Source organism: Pelobates fuscus, chromosome 13, assembly GCF_036172605.1.
Source record: "Pelobates fuscus isolate aPelFus1 chromosome 13, aPelFus1.pri, whole genome shotgun sequence".
Lineage (NCBI taxonomy): Eukaryota > Metazoa > Chordata > Amphibia > Anura > Pelobatidae > Pelobates > Pelobates fuscus.
Window position 1 is genome coordinate 72,303,791 of NC_086329.1, and position 12,240 is coordinate 72,316,030.

At 42.9% G+C, this 12,240-nt stretch overlaps 1 protein-coding gene across 1 annotated transcript in view; it reads right to left on the reverse strand.

Annotated features, from left to right (window-relative positions):
• Nucleotides 1–9,972: 9,972 nt before the first annotated feature.
• The window catches only part of LOC134582616 (serine/threonine-protein kinase N2-like), a 30,910-nt gene continuing 28,642 nt past the window's right edge, over nt 9,973–12,240 (reverse strand). The window contains exons 18-20 of the mRNA XM_063439281.1: nt 11,533–11,669; nt 11,134–11,214; nt 9,973–10,176 (exon numbers count right to left, since the gene is read on the reverse strand). Coding sequence (XP_063295351.1) covers nt 9,973–10,176; nt 11,134–11,214; nt 11,533–11,669 — 422 coding nt within the window. The remainder of the gene's footprint in view (nt 10,177–11,133; nt 11,215–11,532; nt 11,670–12,240) is intronic.

The window sequence follows — 12,240 nt, forward strand, 5'->3', positions numbered from 1 at the left end:
CAACTTTAGGGTGGTTAAAAGTTAGCATACGTTTAAAACTTGGTGCTCCTCTAAAAGTAATAAAAGGTTTGTCAGGGATCACTTTCAATAGCTCTTTATCTTTTTTAAGAAGGTGCCAGTGTCTGTTTATAATAGATTTCACTTTTTTATTATCATTATTAAAATCTAGGACCAAAGGCATTAAAGTTGAATTATCAGATCTTTTATTTGTATTACATTTGGAAATTAATTCATGCTGATTTAATGTATTGGTCTCTTCAAATGCTTTTTTAAGTAATGTGTCAGGGTATTTCTTTTGTGCAAATTTGTCTAAAACTATCTTAGCTTGTTCTTTAAAAATATTATCATCAGTGCAATTTCTACGGATCCTTTGTAGTTGTCCTTTTGGTATATTGTCTAACCAAGGCGTATAGTGTCCGCTGTTATATAAAACATAGCTATTAGCGTCCACTTTTTTAAAGAATTTTTTTTGTTTTAAGGGTATCCCCTTCTGTATATATCTCCAAATCTAAGAAATTAATACTCTTAGTACTAAATTGGCTATTTAGTTCAATACCCCAGTTGTTATTATTAATACTAATTAAAAAAAATTTCAGATCACTTAAAGTTCCCTTCCATATAAAAAAAAGGTCATCTATATACCTATGGTATGTGACCAGGTTCGCTCCCCATGCCGTACTATTAAAAACAAATGTGGCTTAGTAGAGAAGTAAAACAAGAGATTAAAAATAAGAAAAGGGCATTTAAAGCATTTAAATCGGACAAATCAGATGCATCTTATAAAAGATATAAGGAAGCAAATAATGCGTGCAAAAGGGCAATTAGATTTGCTAAACTTCAAAATGAAAAAATGATCGCTAAAGAGAGCAAAACCAACCCCAGAGCATTTTTTTTAACCCCTTAAGGACACATGACATGTGTGACATGTCATGATTCCCTTTTATTCCAGAAGTTTGGTCCTTAAGGGGTTAAGTACATAAATTCTAAAAAAAAAAACAAGAATGAAAGTGTAGGTACACTAAAAACTGAAACGGGGATGTTAGTTAATTAAGACAAGGAAAAGGCAGGAATTTTAAATAACCTTTTCTCCTCCGTATATATTAAGGAAGAACCCATGGCTATAGATGTGTAAATGATTGCTACTAAAAACTTGCAGAATAATTGTAATTGGTTAACTCAAGACAAGGTGCTGCAGCAACTAAAGAAAGTTAATATAAACAAAGCTCCAGGGCCTGACGGTATCCATCCACGGGTACTTAAGGAACTAAGTGTAGAAATAAGTGAACCTCTGTTTTTAATCTTTCAAGATTCTTTTCTTTCAGGAAGTGTTCCGGAGGATTGGAGGAAGGCAGATGTGGTTCCTATATTCAAAAAGTGTTCAAAATCCTTGCCTGGAAATTATAGACATGTGAGCTTAACTTCTGTGGCTGGGAAAATATTTGAAAGGTTATTAAGGGATAATATTCAAGAATTCCTTGAGAAGAACATGTTTATCATCAAAAATCAGCACGGTTTTATGAAGCACAGGTCATGTCAAACTAACTTGATTGCGTTCTACTCAGAAGTAAGTAGAAGTATAGATCAGGGCGTTGCAGTGGATATGATCTATTTGGATTTTGCCAAGGCATTTGATACAGTTCCACATAATAGATTAGTGTTCAAACTCAAGGAAATCGGTCTAGATGAAAATGCTTGTTCTTGGGTAGAACATTGGCTTAAAAACACAGTACAAAGAGTTGTCATTAATGGTAAATTTTCAAGCTGGACAGAGGTGGCAAGTGGTGTCCTTCAGGGGTCTGTTCTGGGACCCCTTCTATTTAACATGTTTATAAATGATCTTCAAGACAGCGTTGAAAGTCATGTTTCGGTGTTTGCAGATGACACAAAACTCTGTAAAATAATACAATGTGAGCAAGATATTACTTTGCTGCAGAGGGATTTAGATAGACTGGGGGACTGGGCACTCAAATGGCAGATGAAATTTAATGTTGAAAAATGCAAAGTTATGCACTTCGGCGTAAAGAATACACAAGCAACGTATACCCTTAATGGAAGCGAATTAGGGAGAACACGAAAAGGACTTGTGAATTGTTATAGACGACAAACTATGCAACAATGTGCAATGTTAATCAGCAGTGGCCAAGGCCAGTAAGGTATTGTCATGCATGAAAAAGGGCATTCATTCTCGGGGCAAGAATATAATTTTGCCTCTTTATAAATCACTGGTAAGACCACATATTGAATATGCTGTGCAATTTTGGGCACCTGTTCTAAAGAAGGATATTATGGCACTAGAAAAAGTGCAGAGGCGGGCTACAAAATTAATAAAAGGAATGGAACATATCAGCTATGAAGAAAGGTTAACAAATTTAAACCTATTTCGTTTAGAAAAACGTCGCCTGAGAGGGGATATGATAACAATATACAAATATATTTGGGGCCAATACAAACCATTGTGTGGAAATCTATTCACAAACCGGACTTTACATAGGACACGAGGTCATGCGTTTAGACTGGAAAAAATACTATTTCGTCTAAGGCAAAGGAAAGATTTTTTCACTGTAAGAACAATAAGGATGTGGAATTATCTGCCTGAAGAAGTGGTTTTATCAGAGTCCATACAGATATTCAAACAACTACTAGATGCATACTTGCAAAAACAGAATATTCAATGATATCATCTTTAAATGTAGGGTAATAACTGCTTGATCCAAGGATAAATCTGATTGCCATTCTGGGGTCAAGAAGGAATTTTTTTCCTAACTTGTTGCAAAATTGTGCTTCAAACTGTTTTTTTTTTTACTTCTTTTGGATCAACAGCAAAAAACAAATGTGAGGAAGGCTGAACTTGATGGACACAAGTCTCTTTTCAGCTATGTAACTATATAAGAAGACGCCAGCGTCCATAGGAAAGCATTAAGAATGCGCATTCAGCCGATGACGGGGAAAGGAGGAGTAGAGTTCCCCGCGCCGAGGGACCCTGGCGCTGGGAAAAAAGGTAAGATTTAACCCCTTGCTCTCCATCCAACGCGGCAGGGGCATCCTCAGAGCACTATAGTGCCAGGAAAACGAGTATGTTTTCCTGGCACTATAGTGGCCCTTTAATTGGTAGGTAGTAAAAAGAAACAATGCTAAAGAAAAAGTGAAAAAAACCAAGACAAAAACTACCAGCAGGTGTCTCCCAGGAGATGCAATTAGTAAGTAATATCGAGGTGAAGCCTTTTCACTGTAACATATAGTGATTATAAAACTTAACTTATAAGGTTTATAGTTAAAGGGATTCTCCAGTGCCAGGAAAACATATCTGTTTTCCTGGCACTGGAGGACCCTCTAGTGCCCCTCTACCTCCCACCTTGTCTTGAGTTAACCAATTACAATTATTCTGCAAGTTTTTAGTAGCAATCATTTGCACATCTATTGCCATGGGTTCTCCCTTAATATATACGGAGGAGAAATAGTTATTTAAAATTGCTGCCTTCACAAAACTCTTCACCAAAATATTAGCCACCCGACTTAACAACCTGATGCCTACACTAGTGCACCCCGATCAAACAGGGTTCATACCGGAGCGAGAGGCTCGAGACAGCACCCCGAGAGTCCTCGCTATACAACATTTAGCGAGACAAAACAGATCCCCACTCCTTCTATCCACGGACGCCGAAAAGGCATTCGACCGAGTAGACTGGACATTCTTGAAAACGGTGATACGTCTCTTGGGGTTTAACGTCAACATACAGAAATGGATCGGAGCGATCTACAGCACCCCGACGGCGGCGGTACGCGTCAACGGAGCCCTGACGGAGTCCTTCCCAATTCGAAACGGTACGAGGCAGGGCTGCCCCCTATCCCCGCTATTGTTCGCACTAACATTGGAACCCCTGTTGGAGGTAATCCGACGAAATATTAATATCTCAGGCTACACTGGGAAAACCGCCACCCACAAGGTTGCAGCGTACGCTGACGACATGTTATTCTTCATTACACGCCCAAGACTCACCTTACCTTGCCTAATGGACGAACTTGAAAAATACGGGCACCTCTCGGGCCTCAAACTTAACCTAAGCAAATGCGAACTGCTCAACATCACGGACCCGACGGGGGAACACAGAGATATAGCCTTGACCTTCCCGTTCCGGTGGTGCCAAACCCAAATGAGATACCTGGGGATATGGGTGATGGCGCACCCCAACACCACCTACCAGAAAAACTTCCTTCCACTCCTCACGCGCATCCAACATGATCTCCGAACATGGAATTACCCACACATATCATGGTTCGGCCGCATAGCGGTCATCAAAATGAATATACCAGACCTATATTTGTTCCATACCATCCCAGTGGCATTTCCGATGACCTTCTTCGCAACACTAAAAACCGCATTCCTGACCTACGTCTGGAGAGGATGCAGACCACGACTAAGATATGAAATACTATGCAAGACCAGGAGACAAGGCGGGCTGGCACTCCCAGACTTACGCAAGTACCACCAAGCGACAGCCCTACAACGGATACTGGAGTGGCACACTAACCCAAGATACAAACAGTGGGTTACCTTGGACAAGGAATCATGCGGCCGATCCATTTTCGCATCCCTATGGAATAAGAAAACGCCACGAAACAACTATCCCAGCGCACCCTCCCCGGCGAGCCAAACCCTCCGAACATGATGGTCAACAATGAGGAATACGGCGACCATCTCCCCAACACCCAGCCCGATGACCACGCTAACGCACAACCAAACACTAGGAGGAGGACTACCGATCAAGGCCTGGGACTTTCTACAAGGGGCGGACTTCATCCCACTCGCTAACCACCACTGGACTGACCCCCCTGGAACAACTGATGGAAGGCCCACCAACGCCCATGCGCAGATTCAGATACTCCCAGCTGACACATTTCTATCACACACTACTGAACAAACAAGAGGTGCACAGAACCCTCACGTGGTTTGAGGACATCTGCGACAAAAAAACACCAATCCAGAAACCAACGGCGACGCTCTACCAATACCTAATCACGGATGGTCAGCAGGCAACACGAAGAAAATAAAGAAAAATGGGAAAACATCACCGACCAAGTCTTCACCGACGCACAATGGAAAAAAATCTCATCCTTCATCACAAATCTACGATTAGTTCAAAATACCAAGAAATGAACTATAAGCTATTGACATTCTGGTACAGAACCCCACATCGCACATACAAACAACTCAGCTGACTGAATTACACAAAGCTAGGACATAAGACACATGAAGGAGAGGAGGGAGAACAACATAACTGGGATGGACCTGGGAGCCCATCACACACTGAAAACAAACGCCACTCGCTCCAACCACCCACGACTACAAGACAACCTTGTCACGAGAGCTACACCTACATATCAATTACTGTTTACCCAAAAATACACTGCGCAGAATGCAGTTTACAAAGGAGCACAAATTAAGGGATCGGAACCTCGGAGCCCTTAGGAACCACCGACATATGTGCCCATATGGATATTTCATACACATCACTAATACCTTTATATGCAAACCCAACATAGGACCTACGTAACCCACACGATCCATACTGCGAAAGCATATTACAACGAGATAATCCTAAACAAAAAACACAACAGTGTACCCCACCTGAGAAGACCTAATCTCCTCATGAGAAGATAAACCTCTATTAGGACCTGCGAGTCCACTATATTTCAGATATATGCTCTCATATGTGACCTGTGTGTCACCACACTGTATTAAGATACTCAATAATCCTCCTAATTGAACGAAATCGCAACACTCATATGGGACCTGCGAGTCCACACTGCTTTTCGAAGTAATGATGAAAAATATACAATAAAAATATATTTACGAAAACACTTGGGAAAGCCACAAACACCAAAAAAAACAAGTTGCTCACTGCAGGGTACCACAAGCAATTAGAACTGAAAGAGACAAAGCAACAATACCTTAATCGGACTCCAGATGCTTAAGAAGTATAAATATACACAGTCCTGTAAAAATACCCTGTGGTATTACACTTTGTATAAGTGAATAATAGGTTTCAACTCTAATCTCTGATTATTAAACGGTTAATTGAAATTGCTGCCTTTTCCTGATCATCATTAACTAACACCCCCGTTTCAGTTTTTAGGCCGCCATTCGACAAACGAACATGTGGCGGCGACCATTTTAATTCAGCTGAAGTTTTACTTTCTCCAGACTTCAATGCATTCGACAATTTGAATGCCGTTCGACAATTCGAACACCATTCAACAGTTCATTCGACAATTCGAATGGTTGGCGTTCGTCTGTTTGAACTGACTTTAACATGGAAAATAGACCGGTGTTCTATCATTTCACTATAACTTGTCAGAATTCTATACCGGAAGTGACGTTTCCCAGCTGGAGGAGGAGGAGGAGGCCTAGAAGGTCAGGTAGGTGAAATTTTCAGCCACAGTACGGGGAGAAGAGGCCGCCCATTGCGCATGTGAAAAACCAAGCAGTCGTCCACCGGGACACACTGTGCCTGGACCAACAAGAGGGGGTGTGCGGTAGGGGATGTAACGGGCCAGTGTGCACGCCGGCTAAGTACTCCCGTCATGCACACAGAGCGGGATACACCGCACGTGCGCACCAGCGTCCAGGGAGAGACGAGCATTTATCCAATCTCCCTGCCCCACACTGCAGACGCGCCTACCCAGCAAGGACAGCCTCGCGCACAGACACCGCACGTGCGCAGTATGGGGGTAGGGAGGTCTGATGGTCCCTTTCACTGTCAAATCTCTATACCCCATACTGCGCACGCGCGCACAAAATCAGCTGTGGCTTGCCTGCGGACACCGCGCGTGCGCACTTAGGGGTATAGATATCTGATGGCCATTTGTGCTTCTGAGAAATCTCCTACCCCTTAGTGCGCATGCGCTGTGTCCGATCCTCAAGTGCATCCTGACATCTATCAGGTCAGTCTCGCTCCCAACACTCAGCCATCCGGGGGAGGGGGGTCTGTGCAGTATGGGGGGGGGGGGGGGTTGTGCAGTGTGAGGTGGTCTGTGTAGTATGGGGGGGTCTGTGCAGTATGGGGGGGTCTATGCAGTATTGGGGTGGTCTGTGTAGTATGGGGAGGGTTTGTGCTGTATGGGGGGGGTCTGTGCAGTATGGGGTGGTCTGTGCAGTATGGGGGGGTTGTGCAGTATTGTGGGGGTTTTTGTAGTATGGAGGGGTTGTGCGGTATGGCAGGGTTTGTGCAGTGTGGGGTGGTCTGTGCAGTGTGAGGTGGTCTTCTAATTCTAAAATTATGGGGGGGGTGTGCAGTATGGGGGTGGTCTGTGCTGTATATTGGGTGGTCTGTGCTGTATATTGGGGGGTATGTGCTGTATATTGGGGGTGTCTGTGCTGTATATTGGGGGTGTCTGTGCTGTATATTTGGGGGGTCTGTGCTGTATATTGGGGGGGTCTGTGCAGTACATGGTGGGCTTTGTATTAGGGGGCTGTGCGTTAGATGTAGGAGGCAGTCTATTAGGGTGCTGTGCGTTAGTTGTGGGGATGGGTGGTTGTGTGTTAGATGTGGGGGGGGAGGGCAGTGTACTAAATAGGGGGCTGTGCAGTATGTGGGGCCTGTGTGTTAGATGTGTACAGCCCTAATTTGACTACAAAACATTTATTTCAGAGATCTCAGACGCCATGGCCTGCTTTTTGCTACAAAAGCCCAGCCATCTAGTCACTCAGCAGGGGTGGATGAGAAACTGCACCCCAGCCAGAGGGACTGTCCCACATCTGCAACCAAATCCGTCTGTCACTGAATTCTGTAATCTCCGTGTCTTTGTGCATTATGTATGTATAGTACTCCCAATTCTTATATTTAATACGGTGTGTCTCTCACAATCTTTGTGTCTGTCTGCTGTAAATATGTGGCACGCAAGTCTGCATGCACTGTGTCTGTTATGCCATTTTACTCTAACCATTATATTTGTGTGTATGTCACAACTTTGACAAGCATGTTCTCCTATGGGGCACGAAGTACATAAAGAGGAATGAAGAAGCCCATGTTTGAGGCTCGCGTCCAGGGTGGATTATTGAAGTGGCACCTGTCATGTGATAAGTTTCTCCTGTTTGCATGGCGATATCAACATTGTGTACTGTGATCAGAGGTAGGTAACCTTAGGCAGTCCAGATGCTGTAAATTACATCTTTGCCAGCATTATGGGAGGTGTATTCCAAAACATCTGGAATACCGAATGCGTATGAGGTATGAGGTTCGTTGCCTCACTGCGTGCCTCGTCGTTCTCCTACTACCCAGCCTTGTTAAAAACACAATATGACAAATAACATTTTCTATTTCGGGTAGTATGAGAGAGAATTCAGTAGCACAACTCTTTTGCTCAGACGTTGAAAGCCTATGATCTTCCCATCTGGCCCACTTGGGTAGGTAACCTTGTGTGCCACAGGTAGCCAAATCTGACCTACTGCGTTGTCAAATGGCCAAGCAACAGTGTTCCTGGACAACGTAAAGTTTTTGTCATGATGATTATTATTATTGTTAGAGGTACATAATAGAGAGAAGAAAAAGGTATGGGTCCCTTGATAATGGACCATCCAACTAAAAGGGCCTAAGCCTAATTATAATTACAGAAAGTTGTTCCCAAAGGATGTTGGATAGCCTTGTTTAATTAAAGAGCTTACGTTTAATATAAGTTTACAAAAAAAAACAAATAACAATTAAAAATGTAGGAACAACATATTGAAACAAGAACTTAAAGACAATGCCCTCTCATATTTCCAGTGCTAAATCATATAGGGAAAATCATTTATTAGTTGCTAGGGTATTAGTAGAGTGGCATGTCCACTAAAAGTCTTAAAGTAGGAGCAAATTTGTCTCTACACAGGAGGTAGTTAATATAAGTCTACCTGTATCCACAGAGAACCACAAAATGTTGCAACTAGTGTTAACCTCTTGTGCCTCAGTGGCAACACTATATCGATAGTAGTGTTATAGAGGAGAGCTCAATATTATACAGTGAATGGAAGCATGAAAAGTGTAATTCAATCTGGATCGTGCACACAGCATGCACGTTTACCCCCAAGTTACCCAGACACCCTGAAGGATATGACTCCCGACTACACTCTAATGGAACTATGACATGCTGAAAAATATATAGCCGATGTGTAGTTATAAGGTACAAAATCCTACAGGTAGTAACCCAAAATCTGGAGGAGAAAACCACAAACCAAAGGGCACACAGAGGGTTTGGAGGGGGTTAGAGGTGCACAGAGGGCTGGGAAAGGGGAAAAAGACACACAAAGTGTGTGGGGACGCGTCTCCGAAAAGGGGTTTCAGACGCTCGACAACCATGTACCACTGCCTGCGTTAGGGAGACAAAATGGCCATTCACTAGAGCACGTGTGTTCAGTTAAACAAATCGCAGCCACCAAGGGAAAGCACTTGAGCTAATTAGTTCTTTGAAGTTAACAAGCCAGGGGATGGTCGGGGGGTAAAAAAGAGAGACTCTCGTCATTATTCAGGAAACAGGGGGTGGGGGGAGATGGATAACCGAATGGAGAGGGGAACAAGTCAATTCAAGAACGGACGGTTCACTTGCTGCCCAATAATTTCCACCCCTTGACAAGGTGCCATTTTAATGATATAATCAATGTTATTCACTTCACCAGTCAGTGGTTTAATTGTTGTGGCTGATTAGTGTATAGTGAAATTGATCCAATTTTTGATTACTGTTCGCAATGTATGAGACTCATACAAACACCCTTTCCAGGAAGGCATGTTCCCTTTTAACATTTGCTGACTTTTTTCTATTTTCTTTCTTACTTTTCCTCTATCTTTATTTCTATTAATCAATTGATCTTCATGCCATCTATTATGCACATTATCCACAATTAGATACTGAATCAATTGGAAATAATAATACTTTTATTGGAATAAATAACAATGCTAATATGATGATTCCAGCGAAGTCCATCCATGTCTATCTCCAGCTTTAAATCCTATCGGAAACCCAGTCAAAATCTTTGAATAGCTCCAGCTCTACATCAGATAGTGACTCAGACTCGCCTGGCGGTGTCAGAATGGGGGCGCATGATGTGTACATTCTATTAAAGTAGCGGACGTCGTCTGGTCCCTCGATGGATGGTACGCATGGCGGCCTGACACTCTTAAACAATAATGCGAACCAGTCTATTTGCTGTTAAAAATTCAAAAAGTTTAAGGGAAAAGGATGAGGAAGATAAGTAGTGTGTACTCTTATACAATCAGTAAACTAAGAATATAGAATAATAGATATGAAAATAGGGGTGGCTTTTCCATAGGGACAAGGAGATGCTGGGTATAATTTTCCTATGATCCCTGAATGATTAAATATAAAATACCGTATTTATCGGCGTATAACACGCACCTTATTTTCAGAAGGAAATTCCAGGAAATTTCCCCCCCTTCATCCCATAGTGCTCCCCCCCCTCCCATAGTATTCTCCCCCCCCTCCCATAGTATTCCCCCCCCCTCCCATAGTGTTCCCCCCTCATCACATAGTGTTCCCCCCCTTTCCATAGTATTCTCCCCCCCTCCCATAGTATTCTCCACCCCCTCCCATAGTGTTCCCCCCCTCATCCCATAGTGTTCCCTCCCCTTTCCATAGTATTCTTCCCCCCCTCATCCCATAGTGTCCCCCCCCTTTCCATATTATTCTCCCCCCCCCCCCCTCGCATAGTATCCCCTAGTGCACTTTCCCTCTTGTCCCATATTTACTTACCTGTCTTGAAGCGTGGGCCGGCTTCACAGCGTACACCGCGGTACTGGAACTTCAATTTCAGGTACCGGTTTCCGGCGGGACTGAAAGGAAGTGTGCACACAATGTGCACACTTCCTTTCAGTCCCGCCGGAATCCGGAACCTGAAATTGAAGTTCCAGTACCGCGGTGCGCGCTGAACACCGGCCCACGCTTCAAGACAGGTAAGTAATTATGGGATATCGGCGTATAACACGCACCCACGATTTTCCCCCTATTTTCAGGGAGAAAAAGTGCGTGTTATACGCCGTTAAATACGGTACATGAACTCCAGAAATATTGTATATTTGGTTAAAAATCTCAACTAAAACCTAATATTTATTTAGCTGCTAGAATGTGTCTTTCTATTTGACATACTTTAAAAAAAGGGTGGCTCTTCAGATCCCAGGCATCATTCTCGCTGGCTCCTAGACGGACTTTGGGATCTTTATGCAAAAGCTGTAAAAGAAAATTTAGAAAAATGGAAAATGTTATTTTAACTGAAAAAAACTGAGAATTAAAGGCATTTTCTTGCAGGTTCTGTAAAATCTTATTTTATGAGCTCAGGCTGTATACGTTAGTACAGAGCTCAATGAACAGAAGGCACCATATCGCCATGGCATCGTGTTCTGGTGCCCGGACATAGCTCTGCCCTGATCGATGGTATTAGTCATGCTTATTATTTCATTCACCACATGGAATTCTAACCGGTTTTATTCTGTAACTAGATCCATGTGTTTGTGACTGCTTGTTGTTCTCTGTTACAATCTAACACACCGAATATTCACACAGGACCAGCTGTGTTTCCAGAGCCTTACAAATCAAACTGCCCGAGCCCACATTCACACACAATGGAATCATTATAGCATGATAAGCCATAAGAGTAGTACTGCTTAGAAGCAGGAACTTTAATCCTGGAGGGTCCAAGAACGAGCTAACTCAATCTATCTAAATTAGAAAGCACTATGTGTTGGCAACTTACACTTCTTAATATTGATCGTGCTTCTGCAGTCAGGAACCTCGGATAGTGCGGCGTTAAATAGACAATATTATACCTCACCTCTCTTCTGTTACCTGAGAAGGGATACTAATAGAAAAACTACAGTTAGAAAAAGTGCAGGGTTGGCATGGGATCTACGGTGGGTAATGTCTAATGTAAATGGTTTGCCAAAGCAGAACCAATAAATATAATATAAATAAACTGAGAGAGTATTATAGGGTTAAAATTAAACAAAGTGGACAGCACACTTGTGTGATATGAATCTAGAAAAAAAACATTCACCACAATAGTTAACATTCTAGTGGTGTGTGCGGATAAATAAATAAGGACATGGGCATGTCGGGGGACACAGAGAGGGGAGGAAGGTCAACAAAGCACTGGAGCCAGTGTTCGTACAAGCCCTGTCAGGGAGAGCGGGGAAGCAGGGCAAGAGCACAAGCAAGAGTGTTTGCTGAGAAAGTCACCCAACGATCGTCCAGACACCA